Below are 24,656 nucleotides of genomic sequence, written 5' to 3'. Positions count from 1 at the left end.
GGGAGGTTGTGGAGTCTCCTTCCCTGGAGACATTCAAAACCCGCCTGGACGCATTCCTGTGTAACACTATCTAGGTGTTCCTGCTCCGGCAGGGGGATTGGACTAGATGATCTTTCGAGGTCCCTTCCAATCTCTAGCATACTGTGATACTGTGAAGTATAAGGCTCTAGTAGATACCGGTGCACAGTGTACCCTGATGCCATCAAGCTGTCAAGGGGTGGAACCCATCTATATTTCTGGAGTAACAGGAGGATCCCAAGAGTTGACTGTGCTGGAGGCTGAAATCAGCCTGACTGGGAGGGAGTGGCAAAAGCACCCTATTGTGACTGGTCCAGAGGCTCCATGCATCCTCGGCATAGACTACCTCAAGAGAGGGTACTTCAAAGACCCAAAAGGGTACCGGTGGGCTTTTGGTATTGCTGCTTTGGAGACTGAGGAAATTGAGCAGCTGTCCACCTTGCCTGGTCTCTCAGAAGATCCCTCTGCTGTGGGGTTGCTGAAAGTTGAAGAGCAACAAGTGCCAATTGCGACCACAACGGTGCACCGGCGGCAATATCGCACCAACCGAGACTCCCTGATTCCCATCCATCAGCTGATCCGTAGACTGGAGAGTCAGGGGGTGATCAGCAGGACCCGCTCACCCTTCAATAGCCCCATATGGCCAGTGCGAAAGTCTAATGGAGAATGGAGACTAACAGTAGACTATCGTGGCCTGAATGAAGTCACACCACCGTTGAGTGCTGCCGTACCGGACATGCTAGAACTTCAGTATGAACTAGAGTCAAAGGCAGCCAAGTGGTATGCCACGATTGATATTGCCAATGCATTTTTCTCAATTCCTTTGGCAGCAGAGTGCAGGCCACAGTTTGCTTTTACTTGGAGGGGTGTCCAGTTCACTTGGAACTGACTGCCCCAGGGGTGGAAACACAGCCCTACCATTTGCCATGGACTGATCCAGACTGCACTGGAACAGGGGCAAGCTCCAGAACACCTGCAATATGTTTGTCATGGTTAAGGCCCAGCTGGTAACTCAGAACCACACAGAACTCCAGTGGGTTGAGACAAGAGTGGTCCAGTAACTAATGTATAACACGAAACCTTTACTGCTACCACCAATAATAACAATAAGGGGAATAACAAGGGAAGAGAATACAACACCTCAGCACCTGTCAACCCATACCCAGCCTGAAACAGGCAGTGATCACAGCCTTCTGGCTAACTCCCAGTTACATCCTGGCCATGACGTGCTGTGGTATGGAATACCTCATTGGTCAGTTTGGGTCAGGTGTCCTGTCTCTGCTTCCTCCCGGCTTCCCCTCCTCCCTGGCAGAGCATGAGGCTCACAAAGTCCTTGGTCAGGGTAAACATCACTTAGCAACAACTGAAAACATTGATTTCACCAACACTGTTCTCAGGCTGGAAGTCAAAAGACAGCACTGCACCAGCTAACACAAAGGAAAAAAAAAACATGACTGCTACTGCTGAACCCAGGGTAGAGCATTAAACATTTATGTAAAAAAGCTTAAATTCTCTCATTCCAGGCAACTTCCTGAAGAGACAGGAGACAGGAAACAGAAAGTTGGGGTAGGAAACAAAAGGTCACTGATTTTATGTTTCAGTGAGGGTACAGGCTTTTGGGTGCACTGCAACAGATTAATCTTGCTATTTGTTTTGAAGTGGGGAAGAGGCAAAGAGGGGGAGGAGGAATTCTTTAGGAGTTCAATACTGTTAGGTTGTTCTTTCATACCAGAAAGACAAAACTGTATGTACACAACAGTAGCAAATACAGAAAGCTGACCTTAAAAAATGTTTTGATCTGTAGTCCATAATTGATTAAGTCACTGCTTTGCAACTTAAAGTTTTCTCTACATACTACATGTGGCAAGACTGAGCAGCAGCATACTATTCAATCTCCAATACACAGCATTTGGCAACCCCTATGATTGTAAAACAGGCTTAAACTGTAAGGTCAAGGTCTACTTTGTACTCATTACCATTCTGGATCTTAAATAGGCTATTAAAACCAAGTAAGCTAATGCAAGACCACAGCAATATGGTTTCACAGAGGATCATGTTCCGCAAACAACTGTGTTCATATATTTCCATACATGAAATCAACTAGATTTAATTTATTGGTGCACCTTTCAATTATTTTGATCACTTAAGAGGAAATTACCATCTTTGTTCCAGTGGCACAATGTTAAATGCACTGTTTACAGTGGGAATTAAGAAAATACCTGGTATGTAATTGCTCTGTGGTTCAATTCCAGCCGGAAAGTTAGTGTTTTCAGGAATGGAATGGGTGTAGTCATCCAGAGGTGGAAGTTCTGTTAGAATCTCAGTGTGCCGCGGCACTAGTACAGGAGGCAAGACTGGAAAAACAAAAATCAAAGCATTAGTGAGTCCCTTAAAATACACACTTTGTGAGCTAAAATGAAAAAAGCAACCTAAAACTCCTAACAATTTCTTCAGATGTTTTGAAATTTTCTGAATCTCAGTACCACTAATACTACAGTTGTATTGCTAGTTACTGGAAGAAAGAGATTCATGAGGTGCCTCCTGAGTAAAACTATTCCCACGTTAGCAAACGTAAGTCATCTGTATTCTCCTTTTCAGTTGTCCCAATGGTATTTAGCTAGCTGGAAACTGCTAGCAGTATTGAAATTGTTTATCAGAGGTGTGCAAAACATTTGCAAAGATTTTTCACTAAATTTACTATTACAAACTTTCAGGGGATGGTATTCTCAAAACCTGCATCTCTAAGAACCTTGTACTTCTGACAAGAGAAAGAATCATCTTTCCCTATTTTTCATTTAAAACATTATGCTGAACAAGCAATTTACAGATGCTGCTAGCAGAAGCAGCCTTCCTACCTGGTGTCTCCACTCTCTGGTAGTGATAAGGGTTTACACATACTTCATCCTTTTTAAGATTAAAAGCATATTCACAGTTTTCAATTGCTTTAAGTTCATGGTGGCTGTGAAGATCTGGCCAGCGCCACAAACGACAGTAAATAACATGCGGTAATCCTTTACGATGAGATACCTGCAGACGGCCATCGAGGGATCTACAGAGGAAAGATGTTGAGAAGTATTTAGAAACCACATACTGTCTTTTAATCACTCAAAGCAACAGTGTACACACAAGATGGGCAGTTCCTTTATTCTCAGAATTCAGTGGGTTGACACTGCTAGTGACATTTATTCTTTTGTTAAAAGACTTCAAATGTGATAAAAATGATGCTATTGAGTGGACTCCTAAGTTATTTTTGAGCTGCTCAAATTATTGGCAATGGGTTCATTAAAAGCCACTCACTCTACCTCCAACCAAGTATTTAGTATGTTTTCATTGTGTATTCTTTTATTAAATGCAAAAGACCGTTGATTAAATAAGTAAATAAATAGATCACACACTTAACAGTCCCTTCCACTGCTAAACCTCAAGGTTTTGCTGTGGCATGGATGCTTTATAGCTATATATATAGCTATATATATAGGTATAAGAATTCCTACAGGACTGCAAATAAGCCTATAAGCACTCAGCTGTCCAAGTGATCCACATGACAGTATAACACAAAAAGCATGAATGCACATCTTGTAAGGGCTGTACAGTTTATCTTTTTGACTTCATCTGCCTTGCTACCAGCTGAAAATGTTTTGCTAGTTTTAAGACAGACTGCATATGCTTACACAAATACAGATGTTTATGATTGTTATGGGATGGGAGACAAACCTCAATACACAGATCAAGTAATGTGACATGAAAAAATAAAGACCCTGTTTAGAATTTGCCCATCCTTAACTGCTGAAGAACTTACAAACAATGCTTTAGTAGCTCATATCTGACCCAAAGAGCAAGATTTAACTGAAAGCTTGTGACATACAAAGCAGTTTAAACACTTTGCAAGATTAGGTCTAAAGAACTAAGTTTCCCAACTTTGTTGATATAAATACCAGGTCACATTAGGGCTTGCATTCAACAAATCTTTCCATTCTTCCAAGAGCACTGGTGTGAAAAAGGAATACTGACGAATTAGTTTCATTGGTCAAAACATCAGCTGAAAACATAGGGATTTCTACACTGGCAATCAAGTATTTTCAAATGCTGTACCATGAGAGGCTTAGGAAGCATTTTTGTCTTATTTTACAACTAAATCATCCCATTACAGACCCTCCAAAGCGAATCCCTCCCACAAGATTTCTATGATGCGAGAGAGGGCAGAATATTCACCTGGTTTGTTCACAGAAGCTGTAAAGGCCTGCTGTATCCCACTGATCTATCGTGTTTGGTGTACTCAGTCCCCAAATTTCAGAGCAAGTGCTGTGCATAAATTGAAAACAAAAAAAAACTGATATGAATATGGAACATGGTTATTCAAAACACCATGATGTCAAACATGGAAAAATGTACAGAATGCTTCCTTTCACATAGAAGACAGAGCATTGTTAGGCTTGCATTTAAACTGACATCTCATGCTATATTTTCTATATGAAGGAAATGGAACATGTGATTCAAGGTAAATGATAATGCTTTTAAAAGATGAACAAGTTCTTTGGTTTAAAAGTAGTCAATACAGTTGTAATGTTCCTTAAAACAGGCAAAACTTCCTCAGCCTAGCTCTTAAAATTCCATTTTAAAGGGTAGTTTTGGGCTTTGTTGTTTGGGTGTGTTTTCTTTTTTTTTAAATAAGCTTCCCTGGATCTTCAAATAAAGGCCATGTATATCTGAAACTGAACATCACAATCTAACTTTCAGGTACCACTAACTTAAGCATTAATCTCATTCTCTGTGCACATACTAACTTGCTGCTTTTCCCAAAACAGAAAAATTTGGACTCTGAAGAAAAAGCACACTGTAGCTAATACTTCTATTTTTTGTACTCCCCCTTGATTAAAGAACTTAATATTCTTTTCCACAGTATGCAAAACATACAATGTTTAACACAGTTTTACAGCACAGTATTTTAAGACTTAACTATAGAATAATAATACTTCAGTTCCCAAATAAATTCAGAGGAAAGGAGAGAACCAATTCTTTTCCAAACTTGTTCAATGACAAGATCACAACAGGAAAGACAAAAGAGCCTTCAGTCATAAGACACAAACTAAAATGAACAGCAGATTTAAGCAAAACAAGAAATCAATATGGGCTTATAAATGGGCAGCAGACATTAAGAAGCATAAATGAAGCTCATAAACTTGCTCCATGACCACTGAAAATTGATAGTTTTGTTTAATGCACAACTAGACTTCACACCTCAGAAAGAATTTGGTTCAGAAGTAACTTATGTCTCCACTTTGTAATTACAATGCCTGAAGTTGGACTGGCTGCTACATTACCTTTAAAATTAATACCCTCTGAAAAGCTGCAACAGAAAGAATCCAAGTATCAAAAATCTCCTGGTTTTGAATATAGGTGTTGTGATTCAAATTTCAACTACTAAATGTAGCTGATAAACTCACAAATTTGTATTGAGTGCTTAAGGGAAGAGACATGAGGTAGGTCTTATTTCTCCTCCCTACACAGGGGAAATGCCTTAGTACTATAAAAGAAAAGACCAGACAGCACAGCACCATACTCAAAACCACATTCAGAGCTGACAACCACCTCAATTCTACAGCAACTTTAATGAAACATAAGCGTGGCCTACTGAAAGGAATGAATGTTTATTGTCCCCTTCTTGCCTGTCCCACATACCTCCTTTCCTATGCCGTCTGTGTCAGTGACAATAGATAGTGATTCATAGTAAAACACACAAAAAATAGAAAAGTACTGTTTGGCATGGGTTCTGGGAGCATAACCCTGAAAATAGGGGAGTTAACACCACTGTTAGGAAAAGGGAGTCTTACACCAGTTGCAAGACACATGAGGTAATGCCCCATTTTGGTTCCTCCCTGAAAAGTCCTGCTTTGGAAATCCCCAAAATATCCCCAACCCCCAGGGACCCTTTTTGTATAGCTGGCCACTTCTTCACATGTAAGCTGACCCCTGTCCTGGGTTCAGCAGTAGCAGTCATGTTTTTTCCTTTGTGTTAACTGGTGCAGTGCTGTGTTTTGACTTCCAGCCTGAGAACAGTGCTGGTGAAGCCGATGTTGTCGGTTGTGGCTAAGTGATGTTTACCCTGACCAAGGACTTTGTGAGCCTCATGCTCTGCCAGGGAGGAGGGGAAGCTGGGAGGAAGCAGAGACAGGACACCTGACCCAAACTGACCAAAGAGCTATTCCATACCACACGTCATGCCCAGGAGGTAACTGGGAGTTAGCCGGAAGGCTGTGATCACTGCTCAGGTCAGGCTGGGTATCGGTCGGCTGGTCCTGAGGTGTTGTATTCTCTTCCCTTGTTATTTCCTTTATCATTATTATCATTGGTGGTAGCAGCAGTGGTTTGTGTTACACCTTAGTTACTGGACTGCTCTTGTCTCAACCCATGGGAGTTACACTCTTTACAGTCTCCTCCCCATTCCTCCAGGAGTGAGGGGAGAAAGAAGGGGAGTAAGGGAATGGCTGCATGGTTCTGGGTTGCCAGCTGGGCTTAAACCATGACAGACACACAATTCACAGATGCAACCCATGACTGATTACATGATGCTGGGGTAATGGCTATCTGATCAACATCCAGATACAATATGGTATAAAGGACTGCACATCCACTGGCTAGTTGGAAGAGTTCTTCCACCCATTTGGATGACACATACTGTACATCTGTGATGGTAACTTTGTAAACTATTTCACTCCCTCTCTCTCTCTGCAAATCTATTAATATACTTTCCTTCTCCCCCCTTCTCTTTTCCTTCTTTTGTAGGTTATAATAATTTTAGGTAACAAATTGCATTATCCAAGCATTTGACCTCATTTGTGTCTTAATTTCACCCTGTGCAATCCAAGACTTTTCCATACCATAAATCTGGGACATGACACAGCCCCTATTCCACAGAAATCATTATGGAATGGTCTTGGCCATTTAACTTACTTGTGGAGTATTAGACCAAACCCCAAACATTTTTCATAAATCTTTCATATCTTTCAGATACTACAGCCATTAACAAGTTTGCAAGTCCACATTCAAGGTAATCTTCAGCATTTCTCTTTCCTCTTGTCATGGTTTATGCTCAGTCAGTAACTCCTGCATCTTATAATCATGGAGCTTTCTTCCAGTGAATGTAATTTGTCTGCCCCTATGTTTTCTGAGGTATTTATAGTGCTGGAGCTGTGACTGAAAAGCAATTTCAGTAAGGTATGATAGTACCCCATTTATCTGTTTTGAAGTAGGAGGTAAAAAGAAGTTCTTTTTCATACCTAGAATTATCATGCAAAGTCTTTCCCACAGATGTGAACCAGGTACTTGTTTTTATTCATGTTTTCACTCAAGGACTAAAGAAAAGCGTAACAGAAAAGATGGTCAGGTTTTCACTTGAACTATAGAAGTTACTTAGCACAGGCACAAACACTGTTATACCAGCCTAACAGGAGTCACTACCTTGAGTGATGGTATTCTGTAAAAGGGGCAGAAAAGAATTTGCTTCAAGAGCTACAAACTATCTAAAATTGAGTTAGAGCAGTAAGAAACAGCTACTAGATTTACAGAAACCCATTTCCTCATAACGAATGGGCAAATACCAATGCTTTAATATTGCTCACTGCTGCTCCTGTAAAATTTGCCTGAAAAAAACAACTTCAAATCTGCAGGTTGAAAAGATTTACCTTCCACACTAATTTTTCTTTTTTAGTAAAGCCCGCTATGCAAAATCTTAGATCCAAGACTCCACACAGCAACAGAGAACAAACATCACTATACTGATACAGGCTCTGGTTCATGACTGGTATAGCAAAACTGAAGTCGCACTTTTGTGAAGGCAATTGCAGAACTTTTAGGGTGGGAAGGGACCCCTGAAGATCACCTAGTCCAACCCAGATGCAGGCTCACCAGGGTTGAGTAGAGAGGGAGGATCACCTCCCTTGACCTGCTGGCCACACTCCTCCTGATGCATCCCAGGATACTATTGGCCTTCCTGGCTGAAAATGCACACTGCTGCCTCAGTCAGCTTATGTACCAATACTCCCAGGTCCTTGTCAGCTGAACTGCTCTCTAGTAAGTCAGCCCCCAACCTGTACTTGTAATTGGGGTTCTTCCTCCCCAACTGCAGTACCCCAATACTTGCCTTCATTAGGTTTCTTTCTGCACAATTCTAAAGCTTGTCAATGTCCTGCTGAATAGCACAGCCACTCCCCCAGCTTCCTATCATCAGCAAACTTGCTGGGGGTACACTCTACCCCTTCATCCAGGTAACTGATAAACAAGTTCAATAAAACTGTCACCAGTATTGATCCCTGGGGAACACCACTGACTACAGGCCTCCAACTGGATTCTACTCCACTGATCACAGCCCTCCAAACTTTACCATTCAGCCAGTTTTTGATTCACCTCACTGTCCATTCACCTAACCCACATTTCCTAAAGTTACCTATGAGGATGTTAAGAGAAACAGTGCCAAAAGCCTTGCTGAATCAAGGCAGATAACATCCACTGCTCTCCCCTGTTTAACTCATCTTGCCATATCATCATGGAAGACTATTAGACCAGTCAAGCAAGATTTGCCCTTGGTGAACCCATGCTGAGTACTCCTGATTAGGTTTTTTTCCTCTACATGCTTGCTGACAACCTCCAGAATGACCTGTTCCATCACCTTTCCAGGGATGGAGGTGAGGCTGACTGGCCAGTAATTTCCTGGGTCCTCCTTGTTGGACTTTTTGAAGATGGAAGCAACATTGGCCTTCTTCCAGTCATCAGGGACTTCCCCTGTTTTCTATGATTTTTCAAAGATGATGGAGAGCAGCAGAGCAGCAACATCTCCCAGCTCCCCCAGCATCCATGGGGGTGCATCCCATCAGTGCCCATGGATTTATGGTTGTTAAGTCCATCTAGCCTATCCCTAACCCAACCCTCTACCACCAGGGGAAGTCTTCCTTTCTCTGGACTTCTCTTCCAAGGTCTGGGATTCATGAGAGCTGTCCTCAGAAATAAAGACTGAGGCAAAGGCAGCATTCAGTAATCCCACCTTCTCCATGTCTTCTGTTAGCAGGACACCCATCTGATTCAGCAGTGGCCCCACATTTTCCCTTATCTTCCTGATATACTTGTAGCAGATCTTCTTGTTGTCCTTTACCAGACTGAATTCTAAATGGGCCTTGGCCTTCCTTGTCACATCCCTGCATACCCTGCTAATACTCCTATAGTCCTCCCACTTTGCCCCTTTTTCCACATCCCATAAATTTCTCTTACATATGGGATTTTCTGACAGCTCTCTGCTCATCCATGAAAGTCTCCTGCCCCCTTTGTCAGACTTCACCATGGGGATACACTGGTCTTGGAGGAAGTAGTGTTTAAATATTGACTACCTCTCTTAAATTGCCTTCTCTTCTAGAGCCCTATACCATGGGATTCTTCTAAGTAGATCTTTGAAGAGGCTGAAGTTAGCTTTTTGGAAGCTTAGGGTTCTAGTCCTACTTATTGCTTTGCTTCCACCACACAGGATCCTGAGTTCCACCATCTCAAGATTACTACAGCCAAGGCTGCCCCCAGCCTTTATATCTTCAACCAGTACCTCCCGGTTTGTTAGTACAAGGTCTGGCAACACACCCTTCCTCATCAGCTCCTCCACCATTTACATAAAAAAAAACCAATGTAAACTATCTTCAATGGTCTGCAGGAACTTCCTGGACTGTCTCTGTTACACATCACTAATCATAGCTTTGAGAAAAGGATCAAATAGTTGATGGATGACAGAGGAAAGAACAGAATCCTTCCTCTCATACCAGTTATATTCTTCTTTATGCAACTGAGATTGAAGAACAGCTGGGAGGGAGATATACCAAACCTTTGGTACTAGCTCAGAGAGGGTGTTTTGAAGACAACAGTCATAGGAAAAACTGATTTTAAAGGCTTAGGTGTAAATATAAATGAAACAAAAAACAGCAGTTTAAGGAGTTTATTAGCTCACATACAGTACTGTATTTGGCACAGGTGACAGTTTGTACAAGATCTGCCTGATAATGGTTTCATTAAGTCTGGGTTCCAAATGAAAGCATGTATAGCCACTTTTATATTCTGACTTGACAGTCCTTTCCATATACTACAAAGGTAAAAATACGGATATAAGATAGGCCTCTTCAACGCACTTTATCCTCCTCCCAAATCCTGACATGCTAACCCAGGGCTGTCAAACAAAATAAAGCAGCCAGCAACAGTGTGACCCTTATTCTTTCCCTTGATGCTAGGAGATGCTGGAAGGACAGCACCTCAATGTGCAAGACCAATTTATCCTGGATGACACAGAAACCAAACAGAAATATTTTTCCTTTTTTGTCCATATGGTCTGTTCAGATGCAGATCCTATCAAGGATTCTCTGTTCAAAGTCAGGTAGAGAGCAGCTTGCAAGCTTTGTAAGGCTCTAAGTGGTGAGGGCAAGCAGCACAGAGATGGTGTTCAGGACTGCAAAATAAAAGGCATGCAGTACACCTTGCCCTTGCTTAAGAGTCAGCAGGGAGCTGGCCACAGGTCTTAACGCTCAGAGACTTAAGACAGGGAGCATGCAAAAGTAGCCTAAGAAAATCATGAGCTAACAGCTTTCCTGAGAAACTTGTCCTACAATTCCCTACCCTAAACATAACATCACAGCTTTCAGCAGCTGCAATTTGTATCTTGCAAACTTTGAAGCAGTCTTACTGGAGAGATGAAGAATCACAACACAGATTTACTCCCCCAATCACACACACACAAAAAAAACACAACAAAAAATAACCAAACCACCATCAAAAATACCCAAAACATCGAAACCAGTGACTTCTATATGCCATGCATCTACTGAGAGCAACAAGCACACAATGGTATTCACAATGGCAGCTCCCCAGGGGCTAGCTAGGTGGTAGTGGGGGAAACCCCAACCAACCAAAGAGGAAAAAAAAGAAGACATCATATGGGCCCAAGAGCTCTGAGGGTATTGTCGTGGTTTAAACCCAGTCAGGTAATTCGTTCGCTCACTTCCCCCCCCCCTTTCTTGCCCTCCCCCTGCTCTCGGAGGGACGGAGAGGAGAATCAAAAGAATGCAACTCCCACGGGTTGAGATAAGAACAGTTTAGTAACTAAGGTATAACACAAATCACTACTGCTACCATCAATGATAATAATGATAAAGGAAATAACAAGGGAAGAGAATACAACACCTCAGCACCAGCCGACCGATAACTCGCCCCCCAACCCCGACCAAGCTCCGACCGATACCTCCTCCAACCCTGCAGTCTCCCAGCCCTTCCGGCTAACTCCCAGTTACATCCTGGGCATGACGTGCTGTGGTATGGAATACCTCTTTGGTCAGTTTGGGTCAGGTGTCCTGTCTCTGCTTCCTCCTGGCTTCCCCTCCTCCCTGGCAGAGCATGAGGCTCACAAAGTCCTTGGCCAAACCAAAACATCGCTATCAGCTCTGTTCCCGAGCCGAAAGTCAAAACACTGCACTACACCAGCTACCAAGGAGGAGAAACATGACTGCTACTGCTGAACCCAGGACAGGTATGGATGTCTGTATTTAAGATGGCATTAATGAAATGATAACTTGGAATTCCTACACTGCTTTCATTTGTTAATTATATCCAATAACATTTGTCTGATTGTTATATTGCTTTGCAGTTTCTCATAGTATCTTTAGAAATATAAACACAACACTTCAACAAGGATAGAAGCTTGTAGAGTTGGAAATTACCACAACTGAAAGTACCATGTTCATTATGGATCATCAACATTAGTTACTCAGACAAGCTGTATTTCATGAGAACACCATGCCAGAAAATGTCTTTGGACTTTCTCACAAAAGCTTTCCAGAAAAGACAAGACCATCACCTCCTGAAAGAAGTAAAGGATCAAAACTCTTATCAGAATAAGGAAGTACAACCAGAAACACACACTCCAAAAACATCCGTTTAGGAAAAGAATCAAAGTTCCCTGTAGCTAGTGAGATGTTGCACCACATCATGTAGCAGGCAGCTATGAAGCAATTATGTGCAGCAACTCAGTCTATCTGAGAAATCACTATGTCCTCCACACTCATTATAAGATGCCTATGAAAGCAGCTGATTAAGCAATTCCTTTCTGATGTTTAAATTGGCACTGAAATATTCAAACTAGACACACAGATGACTAGGAGTCTTCCAGACCAGGAGCAATACTTTTATTTACAAGTTACATAAGGAAGGGAGAATCTAAGAGATTCATCTCAATTTTGGTTGTACCATATGTGGTACCCTTTTGTCTGTTTTGTACCAGTAAGGAATACCATGCAGTGGCTTAAGATGACATCCCAATGCAGTTTCAAAGATTAACAGTCTATCATCCTTAACAGACCTCAACAGAATCACAAGTATCAAAGGAAAAAGTATTGTTATAGGAAGACATATCCATCACAATACTGGCTGATCTATCCACAACTGGTTTATTAAAAGGAGATAGCAATCCCCTAGAACATCATACTTTCAAAAGACAGCTTGGCAATACACATCTCAGGGTAATCACCAGATAAATCTTTTTAAAAAAAAAAAAGTGACATTTATCTCAAGTTCTCTAACCACTATTAGTCATAGTAGGTGCAGGGAATGCTCTTTCCACAAGCTAACAAGTACAGCTAAGTAAAAAATTTTTTCTCAGTCTGTCACCCTCCAAGTGGGCAAGTGGCTGATGCTATGGCATGAGCAGACTGTTTTGCAACTAATAGCTGAAAAAAGCACGTGACATTTTGATTAGCCATCTCAAACTATTGGGTATTTGGGGTAGTGAGGGGGACAGATTAGCTCTGCAAGACATTTATCTTGTCCACGTTACTTGAAAAAGATGCTTACTTGGCAAAAAGATTACTCTCAGAACAACAGTTACAGGAACTTTTAACACATCATTTCAAACTGAAACTTCCTCTGGACAGCTTTTCCTATGAATTATACACCTGTCTCAAGAATCCCAGTAAGACAGAAGAACACAGGATATATAAAGTGCTTAATGCAGGGAAGCCTCTACATCCAGAGTGACCCCTCTGTTGCAGCCCAAGCCATGCACACCCAAAAAACGACAAAATGGACAATACATTGAACTTGATCCATATCCCAAACAACAGACTATCTCTAAATATAAGGGATATGAAAATTCAAAGAAACATCAACTGTTACACAACTAAGGCATGCAATGTTTCCTATATTTCAAATGAAGTTGAACAAAAGAAAGGTACTTGTGCCATGCCTGTTATAACACTTTGCTAAATAAGTAAATACAAAAATGGAGTAAGTCATTACCATAACTCACAATGCCTGTATTTTATGAGAAATAAAGAAAATTCAGAACTAGCAAGGAAACCATTAAAAGGCTTGAAGAGTTTCATTGTTCACATATAAGAAAGCAGTATTTTATTTTTTAAATTAACAGGTTTGTAGAGATATTGTCTTATGTACTTAGGAAAGGTAAAATCAAGAAGGCAACTTAATAGCCACAGTGCCTAGCTAGAGGCCTCTGCTCTCATTCAGGCCCAGAACAGAATACAGTACTCCATATTAGATACTACTGACAGAAAATGAATATGCAGGGGACACCATTACAATAAAAAAAATTATATACAGAAAAGTAAAACTCTGTTTCCTGAGCTTTGCTGTCTAGAGTGAAACAGAAAAGACATGTTAAGATCACAGACAAGTCCTGGATCTTCAGCATCTTGCTCATGATCCCCATCCATACACACATCTGAAGGCAATGCCTGCAAGCATTCTTGCCTCACATGCAATTGTTTAACAGTTAAAGCAATTTCTCAGGACATCCAACAGCTTCTTTTCTTCACTCCACCTAACAGGAGTCAACCCTGATCTACCATCATCTGCCCTCTGCTGAGGTGGCAGTTGCCCTTCTCTCCCTGTCCTATCACAGCAAAAAAGATGAGTTTCAAAAGCTTAAGGAACATGAGCATTCAAGTAAAGAGTTCTGTGGCTTCTCGGTGCAGGGTGAGCTGTGTAAATCCTTCTTGGAACTCTTTATTGGTCAAAAAGTTGAGGGCTTCCCACATAATGAATGGGCATACTGACACTGGGCTCCAGTAAAAAAAAGTCTTCCTATAATGGAACAGACTATCACAGTATTTTTCAAATAGCTGCAACAGGCACAATCACTTTAGTGGGCCTTCTGCTTTCCTATTTCTTTAATTGAGACAGAGGGCAGCAAAACATTGACTGTTTTGGTTGCTAACTGTGCTTAGACAAGGCATTGCTCTGCAAGGGAGATAGACAGGACAAGCAGAACATTAGACACTGAAAATTTAAATAAAAAGGAACTAAGAAGGTATTACCAGCTTCATGGAATTCATTAGAATGGACACACTTGAATATAAACTTAACAGCCACATCAGGGAAAGAATTCAAGTTCCCCTTGCTATAAACAGAAGGGAAGACTTATTACAGAGAAACAGTACGGAACTCTCAATAAGTTTTGGCAATCACAGGCTGTGGTACTGTAGGCATGCACAAACATAGCAAGGTTCATAGAGCACTCAGAAAAAAGTGAAGTGAACTTCATGACATTAACATTTGAATTATTAAAAAGACTTTTTCAAACAAGCCCTCAAGAAGTCAAACACCATTTCAAATATTACTCTCCATGGCACAAAATGGCAGCATGCCACATCAGCTGACATCAGCTTTTGTTTGTATTTCAAATTTCAGAGCCACAGCATGAGTTAAACTTCCTTTAAACATCAACGGAGGAACTTGAAGCCTTCCTCAGAACTGAGAGGAAGCAAGGACCAGCTCTGGGATGCAACTCACCAATTCAATGAAGTTTGAGATTCTGTATTAAAACTCAGTTTGCTTCTTTTGCAGCACACTTTTCTCTAGCCAGCACCTAAGAAAAACCCAAGCATCTGAAGAAATGCTCAGTTTACCTACAATTATGGGCAAACGCTTTGAAAACTTTCAATTCTTGACTTGCTAAAATGTATCACAGTATCACAGTATGCTAGAGATTGGAAGGGACCTCGAAAGATCATCTAGTCCAATCCCCCTGCCGGAGCAGGAACACCTAGGTAATGTTACACAGGAATGTGTCCAGGCGGGTTTTGAATGTCTCCAGGGAAGGAGACTCCACAACCTCCCTGGGCAGCCTGTTCCAGTGTTCCGTCACCCTCACTGAGAAGAAGATTCTTCTCAAGTTTAAGTGGAACCTCTTGTGTTCCAGTTTGTACCCATTACCCCTTGTCCTATCATTGTTTGCCACTGAGTAGAGCCTGGCTCCGTCCTCGTGACACTCCCCCTTTATATATTTATAGACACTGATAAGGTCACCCCTCAGTCTCCTCTTCTCCAAACTATAGAGACCCAGCTCCCTCAGTCTTTCCTCATAAGGGAGATGTTCCACTCCCTTAATCATCTTCGTTGCCCTAAAGAAGGGCAGACTGCCATGTGCAGCACCTCACTTGGATGTGTCTGCAGTCTTGGAAGCTTGAGTACCCTATGTTCTCCTACAACTGGACCTTGAGCTTGTTTGGAGGTTCTAGCAGGGAAGTGCAGCTACTGTATACCTGTGACTGATGAACAGTACTGCCTGTATCGGGGAAGGTCGTCCTCTTCAACCAAGTGCAGAGCTTTGGGAGGGACGCATGTGGAGTGGTGAGGGAGGAAGGGGACACCCACCTAGCCAGCCAGATCAGCCAAATCAACCCTGGCGATCAATGGGGTGACAGATGTTGCAGCCAGATCACCCTCACATCCAAAATGTGCCCTCACATTCTGGAATACAAATGCAACTTGGGGCACTTTTTCCTGAACAAACATTAAAGTTGGATTAGTGTGCAGCACTTGTTCAAGGGGATTTCCCTCATCCCATTGCTCTTCTGCAAATACTGAGGCACATGCAGCAACATATGAACCCATTCCAGCTCCCAATTGTTCTCTTGTATACTGCCAGTCTGCTTCAAACAATGCAGCATGACAGAAGCCAATGAAAGCTGTTCATGATGAGATTATGGCATTGTAGACTGTAAATTTTAGAAGTTTTCCACCAATCAGCACTGCAACCAAGTCAGAGTAAATGAACAGAAACAAGTAGTGAACAAGACATGGGAGATTATTTAATACCATCTAAATTAATAAAAGTAAAGTAGGGAGCCCATCAACTAGCTATTTGTGTTCAAAGCTGCAGTAGTAAATTGCACTGTGTTAGTTTATCCTACAAGTTCTTCCTAGACTAACAGCCTGAGGTACACGATAGGGAAGTTTTTCCTGTAAAATTGCTCTGGTTGCCAGAAAAACATTCACACTAATAAAAACAGCTCTCAGGTGTTTTATTACAGTACCAAGAAAACCAAATAGGATGACTTCTACAAAAGAAGAGGGGAATAATGAGAAGAAGCTTCAGCACGCTGAATAGCTGGTCTGACATAAAGATGCTAATTACCACAGTAACCCAGGAAATAGCCTACCATTGACTTAGGTTGACTAAAGCCCTGATTCCTTTATTGGAGGAAAAAAAAATGACTACTATGAGATAACTTCTGGGTCAATAGTGACAATATAGCACATGACTGCTTTTGTCAGTTTTGTTGTTGGTGGTGGGGTTTTTTTGTTGTAATTAGTATTTCACTTTGGTTTTGTTGGTTTTTGTTTGGGGGAGTTAAGTTTAAGAGAATATATATTTTATATATAAATATATATATACATATATAAAAAAGGAGCTACAACAATCTCTGTTGTAGCTCAACATTCACACAAACCTGCCCCAACTGGACATGTTATTAGTTGTACCTTACCAGGCATATTACAAAAGCAACACAAAGCCAAACAAAAGCCTCCCCAAGCAGAACAACACTTCCTGGCAACTAGGAATAAGAAAAATAAGTTTCAAATTCAGTCTTTCATTATTTATCCCTGCTGATCTGCAGATCTTTAAGGTATTTGTTAAAGCAGGTCTCAAGCAGCTAAAGCCAAGCCCAACAGTCTCCAGAAGGAATTACAGTACTGAGTTGATATTTGTTCTTTCTTGGGAACCCAGACTACTGCTGTCAACGTGAAATAATCTCAACAGTCCAAGAGCCAACTATGAAGCTCAAGAATTCTGTATAGTGCTGCTGACAACCTGGATATCACCTCACCCCTTAATACCAAAGCCATTTCTTAGCTTAAAATTAAACCAAGATCACTCAAAGAGGTAACTCCTAAGACAATCAAGAAAAGTAAAGCCTAGATCCAGTCCTTTTCACAGCTGACTAGAGAACAGATGAGAAAAATCACAGCCCAGGAAGAACTGCTGGTCACAATATTCAGAGTATAACACAGCACTGCATTCTGTTTGAAAGACTTGCTATACCCAGTTTAACACGAAGGGTCGTGGCAAGCAGGATGACATACTCAAAGCAGACTAGGAAAACTGTTTCTATCTTCTAACATCATCTTCAAAATTAGACAACTATTATTCTGAAGTAGCAGTATTTACTGCCTCTGACAATGGAGGTCTCTAAAGTTTAAGAGCTCAAAAAGAGCTCCAGAAGTTAGGTACACATTCATATCAAGTGAATCTCTATATGACATATTTAGCTTCTGTCATATGAAGAACCTTCCAATTAAGCATTTTCTCTTTGCCACAATAAAGATTTGCTAAATACAGAGTCATCTCAAGTCAAGAAATATATATCCTACAGGTTGCAATCTTAAATCCACTGATATACACTAAGACAAGGAAGCCCCAGTATTTTATTTATGATCATTTTCCAGTTTGCAAAGGAAGAAAGCAGAAGGGAAACTTGGGGAATTTTGGAACTGGTCTAGAGAAGAAAATACAAGCAGAGGGCAGTATTAGAAGCAAAAGGTGAATAGAAAAAGAGAAAGAACAGAATTTATCAGTAATTCATAGCATACTCATGATGTTCCCAGAAAGCTGCATCAAATCTAAGAGAATGCTAAAAATATTATCAGATAACAGCTATAACATTTGATACAGAAACCATTACCAACACCAGTCAAATCTAGCTGGCACTATGACTGATGCAAACTTTAATGGTAGCTGGGATGAATGTGCCAATACAGAAATCAAGGTCATAAACCAGAAGCAGTTTCTCCCCCCTAGAAATTATTTTAAGGATCAAGGGGCCAGAATGATCCTGTGCCACTTCCTCATATAAAGGCACACCTGTGAAGTGATTTCATACTTGTTGCACATAATGAACTTACACAGGCACCTTAGTATGATTTCTGTTGGCAAATTGAGAGCAGACTGCATTGTACTTACAAACATAACCCTTGCCTCTCACACAGTAGTTGACAAAATTAAAGGGGTTGAAAGCAAGTTGATCAGCTAAATCTATACGTATCAGGAACAGAAGAACAGCTCCAGAAATACACCAAGTTATTAAATAAAAAGCAGTTTCATTAACCAACAAATAATAATTAAGGTAAGTAAACTGGTCTTCAGACAACCTGCCTCCAAAGATAAAATTCTCCTTCAAAAGGGAGAATGGATGCAGCTTGTACAATTTCAAAGAAAGTACCAGATACAACTGAAAATAATTGGATGGCTGAAGTGTTGGGCAAGGAAAAAGTCTTCTACTTTAAAGAGAAAAAGAGTGGGTTCCATTATGCCCCTCTAATTATAGATAGGGTTATTAAATGGAAGCATAATGCAGTGCTGCAAACTAAGAGCTATGGTAGGCACCACCAAAGCATGTAAAAATTGGATTCTACATAGTAAGAAAAACTGAAACATAAAGCCATGGTTGGAAATTGTGACTTTACAAAGTATGCAATTGTTGTAAGCAAGCATTATATAAAACCAAAATAGGTTTTAAGGAATTTTTTAATGAATCAAAAGCATGCACCTGATTTTTTTTTGTCACTTGTTCACAGGATAGCCTAAACATCCATTTAGTAATTTCTTAACTGGTTATAGCCATTTCAAATACAACAGCACTTACCTTGGTATTGTCACACAATTTGTATTGCAGTTCTGGGTGGTAATGGCCTTCTCCAGCTCATCCAGCTGTCCTGTTTTCTTGAGCTTCTTGACCAAGCTTTTCACTGCTTTTTCACACCACTTTTCCTCCTGACCATTCTGCTCACCACCACCAGCCCCTCCAGAGCTACCAGCAGATTTTTTCCACCCCAGAAGTCTTTTCACAACTGGTGGAGTAAATGGCAAAATGGATGACATGACTTTTACCAGATGGAACTCTCAGCAAGGAATAAATTGGAGATTCTTGTCTGATCCCTAAAAACACAAACCAAAACAAACACATTAGCACTAAAGTTTCACATAAAATAAATATCTTGCTTTGGACATTTCATCACAAAACACCATAGGACACTGCATCCAAAAAACAAAAAGTCAGATATTTCATAATTAGCCTGCATCATGGTCAGGTACCCCATTAATAAAGTTCAAATGCAAGTTTCCTGCAGACTTTTCAACAGTTACTGCAGACTAAGGTTACTGTTGGATGAGACGTTTTTCCTCAAGCCGTTCCTGGCTAAAGTGAATTCCAGACAATACAGAAGTTAATTAGAGTCTAGCTTCATTAGAGTCTGCCTATCCCCAAATTAATTTAAGAAGTAGAGTTGTACTTGGAATGTCATTTAGTCATTACAGCTTGACTGAAGTGTTCCAACAGGCAGCCATTTCACAAAGCCTTTTTTCATTTTACTTCACCACATTTTCAATGACTAGCCATTTTTGTTGCACAGTGGACACTTTTGAAATTCAATCAAACTTGGTAATAAGCCAACTCCTTCAATCTAGAGTTCAGTAACCTATGGATAATGACTCTTTTAAAGGTGCAGCTCTTCAAGACTTCCAGAGTTCATTAGAAGATACTGAAAATCTTAGTTTGCATACACCCAAGCAATAAAACTGTATGCTTTTAATGTTGCTAGTGTTTCATTTAGTATCAACAAGCCAATCAGGATGCTTATGTAAAATGAAAGATCAGAAGGGATGCTGAAATTCACTACATTTGCCTTTCACCGCAATTTGCGCTTCAAATCAGTTTAAAGAGAGGTGCATTTTTTTCCAGATGGCTATCATCTTGGGTTTCTTGCAGCCTCTATTAGACTAGTCTTAGGTATTAAACCATGAATCCCAAATCAACCATTATTTCAGGCAGACAGCTATTGGAAATTGCTTGAGAACATAATAGTTCTGTGGATAGAAGCACGGCACTTAGGTTGGAACCAATCTTATTTCCAAGCAGGGAATGGATATCTGAACTCCTGAAAGTTACATTATTTTCAAGCTGCTTAAGTGAGTTCAATTGCCTGAAAATACCTTGATTTACCTAAGAACCAACACATCAACAAACAGTACACTATATTTGGCAGATTACTTTAATCATAACTTTTCAACTTCCGCAGAATAAAATGTTCCATAGGAATGACATTTCGGTTTCAACTAAATTATACCTCCCATCAAGGAGCTTCTGAGAGCACCTAAAAATACAAGTGAAGAACTGTGGTTGGGAGGTGTGTGTCAGAGACAGGGACTCCAGAAGAGTTACATTCAAAATAATCTATCCTAGATCAGGGAATCATAGAAGGGTTTGAGTTGGAAGAAGCCTTTAAAAATCACCCAGTTCCAACCCTGCCATGGGCAGGGACATGTTCCACTAGGTCAGCTTTCTTTAAAGTGCCATCCTCAACACTTCCAGTGCCAGGGCATCCACTTCTCCAGGCAGCCTGGTCTAGTGCGTTGCCATCCTCATCATAAAAAACACTTCTTCCTCACATCCAATCTAAACCTACTCTCTTTCAACTGTTGTTCCCTGGGAAAAAGCCAAGACATTCGCTTTCACACAAGGCTAACAGAAGAAACCTTTATTCTTTCACTAATGTTATAGAACTAATCCCAATGTTTCAGACTGACACTTTTCCAGACCATCATAGCAGCTCACACATGGTACTATAAGCTACTTGAACTGATGTCACAAAGAAAATGTAACTCTATCCCAGCCAAAAATCAGCATAGTGAGCACAGGAGAGCAGATAAAGGGCTTCAAGCCCAGCCTTCAACAGTGGTGTTAGCATTGCCTGCATTGCTGGGAATGCAAGCCAAGGCATCACTCATTTTGGTGGCAAAGCCAAATGAAGCTTCCTTTTCCACATGTTCTGGGAGTGAAACCACACAGTACACCAAGTAACCCAAGGGACCAAACAGAGGCTTATGTGGCCTCTGCTGTTTTAAGGTTTCCAAAAGAGGGAATGGCAGTCACTCTGAGCTTTATAAAAAGACTTCAGCTTTTGAGCAAGGCCAACATTAGAAACAAACTCAAACAATGAAGAAAAGACCAAGCCAAACAAGAAAGCCTCTTTTGCTTCAAAGTTCACATTTTAAACACTAGAAGTCGATGCTATAACATCTGAACATCAAATTCAATGCTGACAGATGTAGGCAACCAAGTACCATTGCTTATCCACACACCAATTCTCCCCCTTATGGAGCCCACTGACACGCAACAGACATTATTTCCTGTTCTTTAGCTTCAGAGTTGACATCTTTCAATGCTGCATAATGCTCCCTTGATTTTTAGCCTTAAAAAAAATGCACTTCAGTATGGTCTCATTTACCATTTCATTAAATTTCTTCATTCTTTCAGGCCTGCTAAACATTCTCAATGCTTTTATCAAAATTTTCAGCTTTACAATAGTCCTTGTGATAAGGTATCTAATTCTGCAATATTCTCTCCCTTGAGACATAATCCTGGCCTATATAAAGTTTCCTGTGTTCTCTGGTGTGTTTTGTTGGTTTTTTTTAAGCCGAGAGGCTTAAACTAACCTTTTCCTTCTACCTATTGTTCTGCCACATCAGGGATTTACCAGAAGTATCAATAAGAATTTCACCATGTTATTCTAGTAGCAGCCCCATATCTTTTAAAAGGCAATCAGAGATTGCAACACAAGTAGGACAGGAATTCATTCAGCTTAACAATTTGGCCAATTGTGATGAGTACTCAGAACTGCAGTCAGCAAATCCACCTGTATCTGCAAAGCAGTCACCTTCTTCCATTTAGTATTATGCACCTTGAAGCATTGCTTCTTAAAACTAAAAAGACCTTTACATCCCCACAAGAGCAGTGCATAAGCACTCCAAACCACAGCAGTTTAAGGCCTTCTCACCTCACTTGCTTTGACTAAATTTTGTATGTATAGCAAGGAAATACTGGTTTCATTGTTTTAGAAAAACAAGTACTCCTGGGGTAAATTTGACAAGAATATCCACAGAACTGATTATCAAATATCCAGGTGCCTGTTTCAGTTTTTATCCATATAGCTTAACAGCTTGTCTAGTTTGTTAAACCACAGCTGCATTTAACAATTAGTTAATGCAAAATAACTTTCAACACAAGCCTAATATTCTTCAAACAGGCCAGCCCCACAGCCCCTTGATAAGGAAAATTCACTCTGCACCACAGTGGCTTAAATTAGGCTCCTATTGCTCCAGTGTAATCAAATCTAGCTTAGGCCCCAGACTAAACTCGTAGGAGAGCCAGGAACTGCTCTCTCATAGTCACAGTCTCTTCTTGGTCTTACTTCACACTACAGCTGTCAAACACAAATTGTAATAAAATGTCATCTGGAATGAAGCCTTGCTGTTCGTAACATAGATTCTCTGATGAAAGCAGAGAGCAATGTTAAGGAAACTTTTCTGAGTAGCCAATTTCTTCTAGCCTAGGGAGTACTGAACACAAGGCTGCCTGTGTTCCCTATTCTATAACAAAAGCCTAATCCCACTGCATGACCTGCAGCAATTCCATTTAACAAATCAACAATCAGCAAAGTAAGCTTAGGTATTGTTTGCCTCTTGGCACAGTTCACAACCAGTTTATGGCTTTCTGATTAAAAAAAACAACAAAACATTAAATCCAGTCTGAGAAGCAGAATTTATAGCTCACTTAGGAAGTCAGGCCTGTAGACAGATCATTTCAATTACAGAGCATTGACATGCAATCATTAATGCAGAATAAAATAAATTTGAAAACTTGATAATACTTTTGATATTAAAACTTTGCATGTTCTTCTTTACATAAAACTTAGGTGTTCTCTTCAGTCTCAAGCAGAGGTCAGGCTCATTGTTATGCAGAGCCTACTGTAAAGCCCATTCTCCCAGTACTCTTGTGGGAAACAGATTAGAGAGATGAAAACAAGTTTTGCTGGGATTTTTTTATAATTATTATTTTGGTTTGTTTTTAAGTTACTCTTAGTGGCAGAGAATTTTTTGAGTTCAAATATATGAATTGGTGAGCAACACTTCTAAAAGATCAAGTGGAACAGAAGGATGGAAGAGGACTCAGGAGGGCCTTCCATTTGAAGATTCACCGTGCAATTCAAGTTTACTTGATTTTGTTTGAACTAGGAGGGGGATAGGCAAAAGGGTACTGGCTGAACCAAAGCCTTGCAATCGTAAACAGTTAACTCTTAGTAAACGTTCTTAATTTTCTCCACCACCCTAGAACGAAGTTTCGCACACCTGATCTTGGAAAAAAAACAAACAAACAAAAAAAGCCACACAAAAGACAAATTAAAACAAAAAAAAACAAAAGAAACAGAAAAAAAAAAAGTTTGTTGGGGTTCTTTTTTCACACATAGCCACCCGAGGAGTACGAACCAGACATTGCCACCTCTCACAGCCCCGTGTCGGGCGGGGGGAGTGTGGACCCTGAGGAAGCAATACCCCATCCTTTACCGGCCAACAAAAGCCACTCCCCGCGGGATTCCTTCCGCTGAGGTACCCCTCAGCCCAGAACCGCTGCTAAAGCCCATCCACCCTCAGCGCCCGCCCCCCTCACTGCCGGCCGCATCCCAGTGCAACCACGGGGGGGAGGGCGCAGGGAGGCGTCCCCATCCGTCGTCGGGATCGAACCAACCTAACGCAGGCCCAGCCAATCCAACCTCAACTAGACCCGGCCCAGCTCCCCCAGCCTACGAAGTTCCCCTTCCCGATGGGCGGCCGCACTGCGTACCGCGCCAACAGCACAGCCAAAACACCCATCCAAACCACGAGGAAACCAACCTTTTTCTCAGCAAGCTGCACAGCCGCCCTGCCCACTTCAGTACTGCCTTCCCCTGCGGAGCTACCCACTCCTATTGGCTCCTACCGTGTCCCGGCCCCAGTGGTGGGCGAGCAAGAGGGGCATTGGTTCCGTTGCCTGTCACTTGATAAACAGCGGGCGAGGATTGGATAGGGGGCGTTCTGTCGATTGTTCCTGCAAAAAGGATGCTGGATTCACAACGTTAGTGATCACAATTTCTATATCACCCTGTTCTACAATGGTGGCCTGGTATTTTAAAAAACGTGAAGGAGATAACCAGTGGGCTCCTTTCTGTTCCAGGACTGCTGATGCCACATGGGACACTGGTCTGAAATATGAGCTTGATACAGAGGGTTGACCATTGTACAGGGGGGTTGAACAGGGGGTTGTACAAGGGGGTTGTACAAGGGGGTTGTACAAGGGGGTTAGAGGAATTTGTTTAAACAAAAGGACTATCTGTTGTAAATGCCTGCTAAGCAGAACAGAGACCTCCGGTCCTGTTAATAAGCAGACGCCTGAATCTACTGATAAAGGGGAGAAGCAGAGGATTTACGGCTGGGACATTGATCAAACTCTATT

At 41.2% G+C, this 24,656-nt stretch overlaps 1 protein-coding gene across 3 annotated transcripts in view; it reads right to left on the bottom strand.

The window, feature by feature from the left end:
- LOC133263789 (mothers against decapentaplegic homolog 2) overlaps positions 1–24,093 on the bottom strand; it is a 41,842-nt gene extending 17,749 nt beyond the window's left edge. For 2 of the 3 annotated variants that reach the window (XM_061443656.1, XM_061443658.1), the window contains exons 1-5: positions 24,059–24,079; positions 18,975–19,267; positions 4,231–4,320; positions 2,874–3,067; positions 2,238–2,372 (exon numbers count right to left, since the gene is read on the bottom strand). In XM_061443656.1, the coding sequence (XP_061299640.1) occupies positions 2,238–2,372; positions 2,874–3,067; positions 4,231–4,320; positions 18,975–19,210 (655 nt within the window). In that variant the 5' untranslated portion in view covers positions 19,211–19,267; positions 24,059–24,079. Of the gene's footprint in view, positions 1–2,237; positions 2,373–2,873; positions 3,068–4,230; positions 4,321–18,974; positions 19,268–24,058 lie in introns of all 3 variants that reach the window. The other variant, XM_061443657.1, reaches the window with a different exon arrangement.
- Positions 24,094–24,656: the final 563 nt, after the last annotated feature.

The sequence above is a fragment of the Pezoporus flaviventris genome, unplaced genomic scaffold, assembly GCF_033815535.1.
Source record: "Pezoporus flaviventris isolate CSIRO_AGI_PZ_B2104156 unplaced genomic scaffold, CSIRO_AGI_Pfla_v1 ptg000462l, whole genome shotgun sequence".
NCBI classification, from domain to species: domain Eukaryota; kingdom Metazoa; phylum Chordata; class Aves; order Psittaciformes; family Psittacidae; genus Pezoporus; species Pezoporus flaviventris.
This window is presented reverse-complemented; position numbering and strand designations above follow the sequence as displayed.